The sequence below is a fragment of the Haliaeetus albicilla genome, chromosome 16, assembly GCF_947461875.1.
Source record: "Haliaeetus albicilla chromosome 16, bHalAlb1.1, whole genome shotgun sequence".
Taxonomy (NCBI): domain Eukaryota; kingdom Metazoa; phylum Chordata; class Aves; order Accipitriformes; family Accipitridae; genus Haliaeetus; species Haliaeetus albicilla.
In genome coordinates, this window is record NC_091498.1 from 33,006,263 (window position 1) to 33,021,676 (window position 15,414).

The 15,414-nt window shown below is 45.2% G+C and overlaps 1 protein-coding gene across 2 annotated transcripts in view; it reads left to right on the forward strand.

The window, feature by feature from the left end:
* IGHMBP2 (immunoglobulin mu DNA binding protein 2) overlaps window positions 1-15,414 on the forward strand; it is a 46,535-nt gene that overhangs the window by 8,496 nt on the left and 22,625 nt on the right. Inside the window, exons 5-8 of one of the 2 annotated variants that reach the window (XM_069804406.1) lie at window positions 4,622-4,785; window positions 5,168-5,368; window positions 9,504-9,651; window positions 11,996-12,170. In XM_069804406.1, coding sequence (XP_069660507.1) covers window positions 4,622-4,785; window positions 5,168-5,368; window positions 9,504-9,651; window positions 11,996-12,170 — 688 coding nt within the window. The remainder of the gene's footprint in view (window positions 1-4,621; window positions 4,786-5,167; window positions 5,369-9,503; window positions 9,652-11,995; window positions 12,171-15,414) is intronic. The other variant, XM_069804407.1, reaches the window with a different exon arrangement.

Sequence of the window (15,414 nt, forward strand, 5' to 3'; positions counted from 1 at the left end):
GCTGTAGGTACCCAGACTGCAGCACACAATGCAGAGTTGAAACACAGAATGCTCACCAGTACCACTGAAAAATGTGAGATGTAGTGGTTCTTTCCAGCAGCAAAGCTAGTGGAGTCTCAATGCCATCCTCTGCTCCGCTGGTGCCTTCTGCTTGTGGCTGTTTCCCAACATGGACCCTTGTAACCTGGAGGGAAAAGCATCTGTTTGTTTTTTTTATTATTATTTCCAAAAGGTTGGTTATACAGGGTCTCTTTAGGGCATAGCCAAATAGAGTTACAGTAGTCTCATGACCTGTCTGATAAATAGCTTTTAGTTGCTTATTTTTTGCTGTACTGCATTGTGATCTTCTCATGACTGATCGCAGCTGCTTGGGTTATCTTGGGAGAGCAGGCTGCCAAATGCTGTGCCTGGAGGATCTGTATTAAAGCCTGTGTCATCCCAGGAGAGTGCCTAAATCTAGTCGCCAACCAATTAGGTCAACAAGGAGTCTGATAAAGCCAATGGAAACATGGTTTTGAAGTAGGTAGCAGCTGCTGGCATCTGACCAGTGCATGATACTGGCTTGCTAAAAAGCCATCACTATGCGCAGAAGGGTAATAATGACAAAAAAAGGAGCGCCCTTTTACCCAACTCCTGATGACTGGCAGAGTTGCTGCTGCTATGCTAATTTGCACACAGCTGTTTCCCACAGTGTCAGGAAGATCCTATTCACTACTTGGGGGATGAATCCCTCCCACTACTAATGGATACAGGCATGACTCCCACTGGAACAATGTCCTGGGAGCATGTTTTTGGCACTGGGCTTGTGTAAGATGGTTATCAGTAATTTGGGAAAAAAAGTGCCAGGCTTTTGACCCCAAGAAGCCTGAAATTAGTTTGTACCAGCCTTCTCATTCCAGGGTATTTACAGACAACAGGAGATCTCACAGCTAGTGGGTTCTCACACCATTGCTACTGCAGGATGCTTGGATTGCCCTTCTGGGTCTAGCCAGGAGTATGTTTGGGCTCAGGGTTGAGCAGGGCCAGGTCTGATAAATGTTTTGGGATCTGAACTGTGAGGGACAGCCAGGGGCTTCAGGTTTGATTCAGAAAGCTGGTGGCTCCCCATCAGATGGTAAGTGGCAGGGGTATGTTAGAGGCTCTCCTACATAAAGGGCATAGCTGAAATGCTACTGGAGAAAATGTCAGTGCACTCTCACAAGCCCACACCCCTTGCATGGCCAGAAGGATTGTGTTTGCTGAAGTCATGCACTGAATCTGTGCTTTCCATCTCTCCTGCTGAGCTGCTGGGATTGTGCATAGGTTGAGGCGTTACCTATAGCACTGCACATCAAAGCACAAATCCTTTCAAAACACTTAAAAATACAACTCTGAATATATATCCTTGGCATAACACAAAAACACTTGACAGGCTGTGGGAAGAATAACCTATGGAGTAGTCGAAAGGAGCATAAGAAGGTATCACCAGTGGATAGATGGGATCTGGAGCTAAGAATGGGACTGGTCCCCACCACAACGCATTTCCAACCCTTACCTTGCTGCCTCCAGAAAGGTACCAAGTGGGATAATAAGCTTTCTAAAAGGCGAACTCTGAAGTGAACAGGATTTCTGCTCGTTGGACTCTCTGGGAAGCAAAATCCAGAAGTCCATCCATAAGAAATGCTCTGCTTGGCTCTCTTCCACTTTAACCTGCACTCATGGCCCGGAAGCATTTGGACCTTTCACACCAGAAATCTCCTACAAGAAATCCTTCCCTGCTCACAGCATATATGGAGGGACCCCTGCACCTGTACATTGTGGTGGACGTACAGAGATGCTTTGCTTGCCAGTAGAGGTCAGCATTGCTCTGTTTGCTGTGCACCACAAGGCCAGCCAAGCGGGATGGACATATTCCCTTTTCTTTCAGAAATAATGTTATGCCTTATTGTAGGCATAACCCTGCAGATCTCTAATAGCTACCAGCTCTCTCCTGTAGTCCTGGTGTAGAAAAGGCAAGGGGGTGTTCGTCTCTATGCCATGACACTGGCTGGCTTGCATGGTCACATCGAGTGCAAAAGGCATGGGTTATATCTAATTTGAAAAGAGAAAGAAGGAAGAAAAAAAAAAGCCTAGTTAAAAGGCAAGAGTGTCCCCAGTAAAAGCCAACCCAGCAGGCAGAGTACTGGGGAAGCACCAGGGATTTCTAGCAAAACTTCCTCAGCTTCTTGGCACAAGTCCAGTGCATGTGACAAGTCCCTTGCAAAAATCTTAAATGCTCCTTGTCCCTCTGCCATGTGATACCTCTTGTCATCACAGGGGCCATGAAGAGGCCCTTGAGATCTATAGGGAAAACTAAGCAGAATGGACAACTCAGCTGCTAAATGCTTCATAGGGAGAGCAGGGGAATTTCCTTGGTTTAGGCTTAATTACCACCTGGATTTTGTCCAACAGCAGCTGCAGTTAGGTTGTAACGTAAAGGAGCTGGTCATGGGGTCCCCATGCTTTGCTCTTGGTGCCCGTACACACTGATGGTGAGGAATGTACTTCGGAAGGTATATTGAGAAGTGAAAGGCCTCCAGCTCTGGAGAATTTGAGCTTTTCCTCCCAGGGGGACTGTTCCTATCCATGTTTGGTGCAAAGACCCCTTTCCTGGACTTGAATATCACCTTCCAACCCACTACTTCACCTGAACTGCTGATACTGTGCAGAAAAGTGTCTTGGTTCCTGGAAATGTTGGAGGACCAACCTTGATGGCCAAGATGATTTTTTTAATTTTTTTTTTCCCAAATGCTACACTCCCAAATCAAGTCGTGCATCGGGGACTGAATTACCTGACCACCATCGAGACCCATCCGTGCCAGGCCCAAGGATGCAGATTTATGTTCGTCCTCTCCATTGTGGCCTGAGATGGACAGCCTTGGGCAGAGCAGGAGGCAGGAATGCAGAGTTGATGCCACAGGGCTAGAACTGGGTTAACGGGTGTATTCTGGGAGCATCTGTGCAAACCCTAAACTGATTGCTTCTAAAGAGCTCTTGGGCCAGCCCTGCTGGAGTAGATAAACTGCATTTCTTCAGGTGAGCCTACTTAGAGCACAGCTGGTAGATGGAGAAGAGTTTAGAGGAGCCACAGCATCCTTTAAAAGGCTCTGCCCTCCTCCTCACCACTAATGTGCCCAGCCCAGAAAAGAGGCATATTTCCCAGCCTGCCCACATAGCAACTTTTGGCAGTGTGTGATTAAAAGGGAAGAGGGTGTGCATGCATGTGGAGAGGCCTGTTTCTGATCTCATTCCTTGAGCAAGGAAATATCAATGACTCCTACATCCCAGCTGTTCCTCATTGTGGGAAATGCCTTTCAGTTTTTAAGCTAGTCTGTCTTTTTCTCCAGCCCATGGGATGCTTCCTAGTCTTCTTTTCATCATTAGCAGACTAACTCAAAAATTATGTATAAAGCAAGGGTGAGGTTAACAGGAAAAAGTACCATTAGTCCTGTTTCTCTCTTCCTCACCAAGCATCTTTTTAACGAATATTATTTGTTTAACCCAGACACCTCATTTAGTTGTGGTGCATCAAAAGTCAGTGCCAGAGGTTACATGGGAGGTGCACACAAGTTAACCTGCCTAAAACAAGAAAAAACTTTCATGCTATTAATCAAGTCCTTAATGCAAAGATAGCGATAAAACACATGATGCCCAGCAGGGAATGATGCCCAGATATTTGTCTTATATAATCTTTCATAGGAACTTTATTTTCAGTAAACCTTAGTGTAATGAGTCATCATCTGCTGTAATTAACTTCCATAATCCTGCTGCTGATCTCCTTGTTCGTTATGGGGGATGAGAATAAATATGGATTTAAATTAGATAAATCCGGGAGGTAAAAAGCAGCTTGTGAGAATTGGGTCTTCTGCAGTGAAACCAATTGTCTTGTAATGCAATTTGCATATTCTTTTCCCTTTTTTCCTTTCTGATCATTAAAGCTCAAACTAATTTTAGTTTTCATCATTTATATTACAGGTTTGTATCTTTTTCCTGCCTTCCTTTTCAGTCATTGTTGAACAATATGGGACTGCTCTTTTCTGCTCACAGACGCTGTAGTTTTTTCTGCTGCTTTTTCACTAGGACTGTGTTGGGTTTGTTAACTGGAATGGGAGTGATTCAATTGCATGATCAACTACTTCCTCCCCTCTTTTTATTAAAAGTTTACTAAATACACTGGCTCACTTTTAAAATAAACCCAGGGCACCTTCCAGACCCAGGAGATCCTAAATGCTTGATGTTATGGCCAGTAAATGCCTTTCTAAATGCTGAAAAGTGTCAGTACATACTAGCTATGTTCACAACTGAATGGTTGCTCCTTCTGAAGTATAGCAGGGTAGGAGAGAGAATGGGGAAGAGACAGATGCAGGATGGGCAGCCTGTTCATTTTGAAAGCATAACAAGCCTTACTTTTACCAGCCTATGCTCTTTTAGCCACCTAGGTGGTACACAGTGTACCTTCCTCCCCAAGAATGTTACTCTCATTATCAAATTGATTTGGGCCAGCTACCGAGTAGCTTCTTATTTGTATTCATACATTTGCGCTTCTTCGTGAGCACCCAAAGTTAGGGCTGGGGTCCAAGTGAATCTCCTGCTGTCTCCCCAGAGCCTCTAAAGCTTTACAATGACTCGCTGGATGCATCACAGAGAGAGGCTGTCTCCTTTTCACTGGCACAGAGAGAGCTTGCCATTGTCCATGGCCCGCCTGGCACAGGGAAGACTACAACACTAGTAGAGATCATCTTGCAAGCTGTACAGCAAGGCCTGAAAGTGAGTATCAGTGGCAGGACTGTAGTGACAGTGTTCACCTTGGTTTATTTTGCAAACTCATTGGGCTTCATGGCACCTGGAGCAGATCCAGTAACAGCTATGCTACACTACAGAGTCTGGCTTGGTTTGCAAGGACCAGGGAGTTTTGCCTATCAGCTGAAATTAGGTACAAATAGCAAACCTGAGCTTTGAAGCCTCTATTTATTGAAGACCCTGCACTAGTGCTTCAAAGCAAGGCGAGAATTGCCTTTAGTGTCTGGAGGCTGTGGAGGTGTCAGTGGTTAATTCCTAACAGTATGTGTTGGTCTCCCTCCTCGGACACTGTGGCTCCAGTGTTTTGGTGTCCTTGACAGTAACAAGCACTTGGTTTCTCCCCGTACAGGTCCTGTGTTGTGCCCCTTCCAATGTTGCTGTGGATAATCTGGTGGAAAGGCTGGCTGGCTACAAAGCCCACATCCTGCGGCTTGGGCACCCTGCTCGCCTGCTGAAGCCCATCCAACAGCATTCCTTGGACGCAGTCTTGGCCCGTGGCGACAATGCCCAGATAGTAGCAGATATCAGGAAGGACATCGACCAGGCCTTTGTACGTGTCCCTGCAACATGCCCTGTGTGGGTTACCTGAATGCCAGCTCTCTAGATTAGAAGTACCTGATCTGCTAGCCAGGCAAGCTACTTTGTCTCTAAAACTAAGGAACAACTCTGCCACTTCTTGCGTGTTCTTAGAAGAGAATCACTACAGCCAGGTGCTCTGGGTTGCCCCAAAATCAGTGGCTAGAGGCAAGTCACAGTGACTAATCCTGCTGAGAGCCATAGGCAGGGTGCAGCCAGCCTGCACCCATGTTGAACCTGGTATTCGTGGGTTCAGGGCACCATGAGCCCACAGTGATGCTCCCAGTCTGGTTCTTACTGTATCCAGGCAGGGGTACAATATTGGTGGGCATGAGCCTCTCTGTGGTCAGTTAACAGTAGAAAGGCCACTTCAGGAGAGAGGAAAGAAAAAAAAATAGCATAGTGCAGTGGACTAAGTGGCAGTTGATGTGTGTGGCCTGGATTAATCCTATTTACTCTGATGGGAAGGCATTTAATCTGGCCTTGGAAAAAAGGAACTGGGGTGCAAGCTTGGCAGTTTTAGAAACGGGGAAGGCATCCAACCTGGCAAGGTATCTCACAGAAAGCCTCTCTACTAGGGGCTGCCTGAGCCTCCTTGGTCACCTGCCACCAGTGCTCATCTTCATCTGCTGTAGAAGGGGCTAAAGGTAGAACTCCTCCTAGCTGAATTCCTCATTGATGGCAAAATCATAGTCATTACTGCTGCATGGGGAGATGCTGCAGTGCCCTGCTCTCTAGATTATCTGTCTGGCATTGTTCATGCAATCCTCTTCACCAGAGAGCGAGAGAAACATTCACATCATTAATTCACTTCCTAACGAGATGTCTGGCTGTCCTGACACTCCCTCCCACTCTCAGCCACCTCAAGTAGAAAGCAGAGTGCACTATAAAAATGCATCCCTAATTTCTTCTTTCACAACCTAATTTTCCTGACTTAATTTACAGAGTAGCTCTTTTACTTCAGGTGATAGGTTTTGATACTAATTAGGTTTTTTCCTCCCCCTCCTGGTGGCAGCACTGTCCAGAAGCCATTTTGCAGATGCAACCAGCTCAAGAGAGATACTGTCTTGATCAGAGATGCAGGAGGACATCTTCATACCCCTGCACACGTGTTGTGTCATACATGCTCAAGTATATTGCCCTGCCCTTCAGTAAGGCACTGCGCGTTTACTTTAAATTATGCAGACCAAACATGGCTTTCAACTCCATGAACATTAATCTGTAGCCACCATTATGGCAGCAGCTTCAGTTTTCCCAAATGTGGTTATGCATCATCCAGTCTTTCTGTTGCTGAGCAGTTGGGGAAGTAACTTGGCAGACAAGTTGTTCTTGCACATAATGTAAGGGAAGGAGAGAGCGTCCGAGGGCTGGATAAAGTTGTACTTGTGGCTGAGAGGCAAGTTCATGAAGGATGTACTTATCTGCTGGGATGGAGACCTGGTTGTAGTCACAGCTCTACACAGAATCTTTTTTACTTCTTAATTTATTTTGCATCTTTCTCCCTAGTGGTTAATTTTCCCTTTCCTCTCCTTGGGAGACACTTCAAAAGTTGGGAGGAGGTTTTTTCCACTGCTGATTTTCCACAGTGGAAGGGATATTAAGGAGAAAGCAGAGCCTTCAGCATTAAAGTCTCTATCTGCTTCCTCCCTAGAGCAAGGGGTATGTGGTGATGGGAGATAGGGACTGGCCACCAAGGCTTGTTCTGCCCTGAAATACCAAACAAAAACCCAAGAGCTAGCATACTGCTGCAACTCAACTTGCATAACAGTAGTGCTTTGAGCTGCCTACGATAGGGTCTTTCACAGAAGATGCGTCTGACTCATTAGCATCTCTTTCTGGTCTACAGAGAGCTCACCTCTGAGGTCCTGGCCCATCTTTCCCTCATCCTGCCTCAGTTTCTCCCCTGCAACATCCCCTACTTGCCCCTGTAATAATTTCATCCTTTGTCCACTCCATATTTTGACTCTTCTCACTCCTTTATTTCACCACTACCCCCAACCACAGGAGAATTAGTAATATAAGCAAAAACCCTTGCTCTCTGCACATCTTCTACCCCTTTGTGTCTCCTTCCCTCACCTGTTCAGGCTTCAAGCTTTCCAGGACATCAGCTTCTGGATATTGGGATACTGGTCCCACAGTACCTGAGCAAGAAAGGTAGCACAGATCCAGTGATGTTGAGCAGGATCAGCCAGCAGTCCAGATCACCAGACAGGTCCAGAGTCATGAGGCAGTCAACCAAGGAAGTCAAGACCAGAGCACAAGCTCTATAGCTCAGGCAAAGAAACAAAGTCTGGCCTTAAATGCACTCCCAGACCAATGAGTGTGTGGGTGGGGGCCCAAACGAGGCAGGTCAGGACAATTAGAGCCTGCTGGCACCCACAGAGCCCTAACGAGGAGTCAGTGGGATCCAGGCTCACAGTGTGCCAAGCACTATCCTTGGGGCTGACTGACAGTGCTCTGTTACCTCTGGACTGGGCTCCCTGCTCCCTTAGCTGCTTTCAGAGCTGAGAGTCAGTCAGATGTTTGGATCTTAATGTCACCAGTGAACCTCAGAGAACAGTTGCTGTTAATTTACTAACTAGACCTTTTTTGCTGAACAGACATTAAGATTGTCCCTACTGGCACCATCAGTTTTGCTCTCTAATCTTCCTCTGTTTCTAACAGAGAAGTGGCTGCAAATCTGCTTTGTTCCTTCAGCTCAGTGACTATCATCAGGACTGGTGCCCACCCTGTCCTTTTAGATCAAACTAAGGAAAAGATGCCTGTGTGATCACGTTTTCTGCATATCTGTCTGTGATCCCTGTAACTTCTGAGCCTGTCAGCCAATTTTGACTACACTTGACAGACTTGAAGAGGTTTTGCAGGTATTAAATACCTACAAGTTTAACAAAACAGGTGGCTGAGTAGAAGAGCGAGACACATGAATGTCTTTCCTAGGGAAAAGGCTACAATATGAGCTGAACCACGTTAGACACTGGAGAATCCATCCATACAGGGGATGATTATAGGAACCATCAGGTCATATTGGTTTGGCAGCTTATAAAAGCTTCTGTCTGCAACCTTTTCAGCCTTCTCAAGTCATCAGCCTTACCTCCTAGGAAATAATCTAAGTGCGGATAGCTTTCTCAAGGTGACTTGCAGTGAACGATAGCTTGGCTGTTATCTCATAGCTGCTGGTCTGTAGCTGCGGAAGCGCTAGCAACCAGTGGTGATGATTTGTTGTGTTAGATATATTTAATAGGCGTTGCTAAAAAAAGCCATGTGCCTGTCTAGATATTGCTCTGAATCATTTACAGCAACTCAGAAACGCCTTTTTAAAAATGCAGAGCTGCTACGTTGGCTGGACATGGCACAGTCAACTTGGGGAGCCCTCCTGCTTCAAGGTCATTTGGAGCCAGAGGATCCCTGCTTCCTCCGAGCAACAGAGCAGAATGAGATAGGAAGTCCCAATTCTTCACCCAGCAAAGGCACAAGATCCTTCTTCCCATTAAGCCTAATTACCATTATACATTTGTCCCTGCTTTGTGCCCAGATACTTTGACTGGTGCATAGTCTCAGGCATCAGATGGACTGAAGCATCTGACCTCCCTGCTGATCTTTGGGGCACTGGGAAAGTACAGGGCAGAGCAGGAAGGGCTGAACAAAGGATTTAAGGACAGGGAGTTACTCTTCAACACTTTATGCTCACAGTTCAAGACTATCAAAATATGCAGCCAGAGCAGTTTAAGCATGGACCAACTAAGTCTGAGAAATTGCTGTCTGGACCCTGAGTGATGGTGTTACTCCTGATGGTCCCGGATGATCTGATCGGCAGTGATATTCTCATTTTGCTGTTTCATGCTCAGAGCCTGGGGCTGTATTGACATAGTTCATCTTTTGCGTAGACAGAAATACTCTTTATGCTTCAAGCAACACTGATTGTGGAAGGGGCTTTCTGGCAGGGAGAGGGAAGAGAAACCAAGGTTTTGTGGAGTGATTATGATGAGCCAATGTATTGTGGTGGACATAGAGAAGCCATGCTGTATCCAGGTTCTTTGGTTATGTGAGAAGCTGAACATATCCCTAGGACTAGAAACAGTTTGTTCTATCTTGATTTTTCTATTTTATAGGCAAAAACCAAAAAGGCTCAAGATAAGGGAGAGCGGAGCCATTTTCTCAGTGAGATTAAGGCACTGAGAAAGGAGCTGAAGGAACGAGAAGAAACTGCCATGGCTGCAGCCCTTACCCATGCCAGTGTTGTCCTTGCTACGAATACAGGTGCAAGATCCTCTTTTTCTTTGGTATTTTACCTTACTCGCCAGGACTCACATAAACCATGTGCCCTGCAATGCAGCATCCTGCCAGGACAGGAGGGAGACTTAGTCTTCCTGCTCCAAACTCCTGGGAGTTCAGTCAAGTTTGCTGCAAGCTCTCAAGCTCCTACACAGTGGGATTCTCCCTGCTTACACTCTGGCACGTGGTATTGTTGTTTAGCAAAGAATATGGGTCTAGAAGGGCCTTTGGTGTAAGCCAATGTGGCCCATCTTTGTTAGTTCTGAGTAGGAGCTGAGCTTTCAGTGAGTAAACAAGTGCTTTGGAGGTGTGCAATCTGCTTATTGATTTCATAAGTCACATGGAATTGCTTTCCTGCTTGGATAATTTCTGTGACTGATCAAATACAGCACGTTTCCATAGCCTGGTCTCAGTCTGCATGTATTTGGTTAGTTCTGTAAGTTGCCCAAGTGGTGTAAATGACATGGGATTTAGGGAACAGTTCCAGGTATTCATCAGGCAGCGCATGTAGGCACATCTGCATCTACAAGTAGGAAAGTAGTACCCTTGCGCTCGAAGGGGAATATAAGTGCTTAAAGTTTAACACATGCTAAAGTGCTTTTCTAGATCAGATGTATAATATTCCAGGGCATGCTTATAATCTTCAGATTTGGTTGCTCAGGGATTATTTGCTGAAGGGAAACATCAATAATTTTAGGTCATAGAAAAGAACCTCATGGGGCATTCACAAGTTACTAGTGTGAAGGTTAAAGGAAAGATAAATCCTTCCAGTGCATTACTTGCTGGGAATTGGCATCTCACTTCTTTTAACTTTGCTTGAAAAAACGGGAAGGTTTCCTTTTTTCAGTAAAACTGGTATTTTGTGCTGACCGTTGTGTTGATCAGATGTGATTTGCTCCTGGGACTCTGGGACTTGCTAGCCAGTGTGGAGGTCTGTGCAATTCTGCTTCAGCAAAAGGTCGTAGACAAACAAGGGGTTTGGATTTTGTGTTTTCCTCAATTAAGCAATCTTGCTATTTGTCTGAAACCACATAGTCTGATGGGAATTATTTATGCAAGCCAAACTGCTCTGTTACTAGGTTCAGCAGAGAGAGAATTTAATCATGGCAACACACAGGGACACCAGTGACCTTTACTTAATGGGAGTTCGATAAACTCAAGTCGAGCTGCAAGGCTGTAAGGGAAGAAAATCATCTGCACAGCTGCATGCCACATTGCTACAGTCTTTTTTAGATAGAGAGAACCTTTCTACTTATTTCTTTTCCACCTTCAGTGTGACAAAATTGCAAAAGTCAAGTTCAAACTGTATGCCCCTTGATACCAGAGTGGATTCATATAGGCTGGGAAAAACTTTTTTAAAGGAAAACATGGTGTCTCAGTTGACAAACTGTAACATCTGAACTGATGCAAAGCTGTAGAGGCAGCAGGATTTACAGTAGCAAATCAAAATCACCCCAATCAGAGCTGCTTTCAGAGCTACACTGCAATAGCATGGGAGCTTTTGAAAAAAACCTTTCTGTGAACGCTGTGAATCTCCTTGTCTGGCATGCTGGCTTCTTAATCCTCCTCTCCTCCTTTTACATCCCTTTTTCTATGAATTGCAGTGATATTTTTGATGCCTCTGAAATTCACAGTTCTGATCAATGCGTGGATCAATATCGGTTCCCGTCTGGTTTATAGTAGGATGTGCGTAAGGGTTATTTGTTTGACATTACAAATGGACAGCTGATGTAAAAAAATAGGCCTTGCCATCATTGTCTGATGACAGTCTCCTATGCTTTCCCTTCTCCTACTGCCATGAGGAAGGACAGAGTAGCACAGCCGGGGTCAGCAGGGTAGAGGAGTCAGGGTCTCAGCTGATCTTTCCCTCTTGGGGTGTCCCTCGGTGTATCAGGCAAGGTGAATCTCAAGTCCATCATCCTTTCAGTTTTGGTTGGTGAGAAATTTTGTTTGAATTTCAGGACAGAAGGAAAGTGGGTGTTCATTAGTGCTTTTGCTCTGCTCCTGCTCTGGGTGAAGTATTTGAGCATATTGTTCTGTTTGTCATCTGGGTTTCACTGTTGTTTTCAAAGATACTTGGAAGCTTTTGGGCCCAGATGCCAGGGCAAAAAAGTACAAACAGAAATTGGCAAAAACAATTCTGACATATACATATAAATGTATAAGTATTTGGTGTGGACTACAGAGCTGAATTTCTAAATCTGCAAAAAACCCATTATTTTACCTGCCTCCCTCAATCACAATTAAAGCGTGTGTGCTTTGTTTTAAAAACAGGTTGCTTGCTCTTCTGTGCTTCCCTGCTAAGCTGTGCACCTTCTCCTTTAATTAGGTGCTTCCTCTGATGGCCCACTGAAGTTGCTTCCTGAAAATCACTTTGATCTCGTGGTGATAGATGAGTGTGCTCAGGCCCTGGAAGCCAGTTGCTGGATACCTCTGCTGAAGGCTCCAAAGTGCATCCTGGCTGGGGATCACAAACAGCTTCCCCCCACCATCATCTCTCACAAGTAAGCGGTTCACAGTCCCAGGTCCTCCTGTTATTTATGCAGCCAAACACCTCTGAATGCCTCAAGTGTCAAGACATTTCATGAATGTGGATTATTTATTGGTATCCCCCATGAGCTGGGTTTGGTCACACTGCCAGAACTACATCAGACCTGTTTTACTGATAGCCACTGCTTAAAGTTTAATGCAGCTCCATCTGAGCAGGCTTTCTTATCACACGAGGACGTGACAGTTGGTTGTTCTACCTGCTGCTGACCGAGCCACATAATAGCATGGTGCTGGAGAGTTGCCTTTTGTGCTGATGAGTGCCTGCTGGGCAACTGCTTCTGGGCTTGCACGGGTTTTGAGTTTGCAGACAGGGAGAGCAATCCAACAGGCAGCCTTTGGCCCCGCTCTGGAGTTGCCAGGAATTCTCAAAGGTGTGTGCACCTTGCCTGTGAGGCTCTCATCTGTGCGGGAGCAGAGATGTGGCCTGCAGGAGTCCGCGCATTGGATCGAGTTTTGTAGAAACAACCTTAGTTGGGTTACCTTGGTAGAGCTGCTAAAGCAAACCTCAGAAACAGAAGGTGATTCTGTACCAGATCCTATCCATTCACAGTGGGAATACTTGCTCAGACAGCGACAGGGAGCTGTCTGCCTTTGAAATACTGCTGTGCTCATTTTGCAGAGGTCCTTTAAGCTGCATCAGGGACACAATCCAGTAGCTAGAGTCCCAGCCTTCTCTGAGATTGCCTTTTGCACTTGTCCCACATTTACTTAGGAGTTGTGTGCTCACAATGGAGAGGATCCTCTCCAGAAAAAGCAGGGCAGACAGGGAGAGTGAGTGCAATGAGGCGGGAAGAACGGGCAGAAACTCACGCCAAAACGTGTTTCAGGATGATCTATCACACTGGGAATGTCAGGGGTAGCTCTGCAGCATCATGGAAACAGCTCAAAAAGCCCTTGTAACAACGTGTGGACCTTCCCACTCACTGCCATTGTCTCTGTGCAGGGGGCAAGTACTGCTGAGCAGCATGAAATCAGAGGGTACTGTACTGGCTGGTACTGCTGTGGGATTGACGGTTGCTTTCTGTGTGCTTGCCTGCATCCTTCCATCAGTCACCTGAAACATGCCCCAGCTCCAAAGAATTCAATGCTTGCATTGTTCACTTTGGTTTTTTTTCTTTAGTGAGGAGTATTTATGCTATGCACTACTACTGAATTATTCAAAATTGTGTGTATTTTGACAGGTGTTTTTCCTGGGAGACGTCATCAGCAGAAATATTTTTTCAATTCTGCTTGCTTAGCAGCACTGTATTTTAATTCTTTGTTTTCTCTCTGCTATGTGAAGTAATTTTCGGAGTGGTTAGAAAAGTTGTTCAAAAAACAGTTTAAAACAATCACATCAGCCATTCAAACTAGTAAAATGGTAAGCAAACAGAAGGTGAACAAAACAGAGACACAAATTCTGGTTTCACTAACCAGTATTTGTATATAAACTTTAAAATGTTTGTTTTTAAGAAAGATTATCTGTTTTTCACATGAGGTTTCCTTGTGCCTGGCAAGAAGGGTGGCCTGGTTTACCTCCTCTTTGCTGACTGCAGGCTCTGTAGAGTGAATTCAGGCTCATACTCAGTTTAATCCAAGCCTTCTCTTCCCTTTATTAAATTCTGCTTCTGCGGTTCCACATTTGTTTATTTAACATATTAATGTTATAATTATAAGTTGGCCCACCGAGATGCTGCATTATCACACATACCGCAGTGATCATAAAACCTCACAATACCTACAACATGCATATTAAGAACAATTAGTTTGTGGAAGAGATCTGTGGCTAGTGTAAATTGCCTGTGCTTCGAGGGGGATACTCCAGATAGTACTGGGGAGCCTTTGGGTAGTTTAAAATATAAATGTGTGCATGTTTATCTGGCTCTAGATCTGGAATTACTGAACCATCATTGTGCAGAAGCAGAGAATAGGGCTGACTTCATAAACTTTCTCTCCTGCTTCCAAAAAATAATGAGCAAGATACATATCTATAATCGTCCTTGAATTTTGAACAAGGGAAATGAAAAATCCAGGGGAGGCAGCGGCTCCCAGCAGGTGGCTAAGAGATGGTGCAAATAATGTTAAGGCACTGTGTCATCTTCTCATTTTACCATTATCAGATGCACAAATGCTTGTTGTTTTGTAGATCTTGGCAGGTGATAAGCGCACTCCTCCACTGTCTGGTGATGGTGTCTAGGCTGGTGAACTGCAAAAAGCCTACCCAGAACCCCCTACCTTTCTTGTCTTGCTGTTTATTTACTGTGAGTTTGCAGACTGTGTCTCTGTGCCTAGGTTTTCCCCATCTGTAAATTGGGAATAAATAATTTTACCTCCATGCAGAAGCCAAGTGGCTACCCAAGGCTGGAGCGCTGGAGAGAGGCTGTAATCTGTGTGGAGCCAACAGATGTTGTTAGCCTAGGGTGGGAAGAAACGGTCAGAGGCTCGTTGGGGGCTAGAGCCTCACTTGCTTACTTTAGTAGGGAATTGGTTGAATCTGGAGTCAGATAACAAAACTATTCCGAATAGAGAAGAGCTCCTTGCCTGATGTGCAAGGTACTTTTTGGAGTAAGTAACTGGTTACTAGCAAGAAGTTTGCAGTTTGTTCCTTCTAATTTCAGGGTTATCATTCTTTAAGTAATGCATAAGGCTCATCTTCTCCACCAGAGAAACTGTATTGTAGCTGCATAATGCCCCAGTCTTTGTGCTGTCCTTGGCCAGCACGATTAATCTCGACTGCCATTCTGAGCAGTGGCACTGGTTTGAGATTTTCACCCCTCTCTGCTTGTGCCAGTAAGTTGTTCCAAATTATGAATAAACAGAGAAGAGGGAGTTGGATGCTCTTCCTCTGCTTACGCTTCTGGTTGTGGAATTACACTTGTTCATATATCAGGCTCCTGCCACAGCAATGCTGATTTACAAGATCGGAAGCTTTAGGTGGATGAAAATGCTCACCAAACAGTCACTGTGGTCCCAAGGCAGCAACTATGTGCTAGTGAGGCAGACAGGGCTGCCCAGCCCCAGGAACAGAGCCTAGAGACTTATTCTTCCCAAGACTGTCAGATTAAGGGCAAAACATAGTAGAAATACCAACTCCATTACTATGGGTGAATGGGTCTAATGCTCAACTGATGTCAGTTTTGGCCCCTCTTTGAAATGAAGCAGATTTTCTTCAGAAGCACTCCAGAAACATTATACTACCTGCCAGCTGCTTTCTTCTGC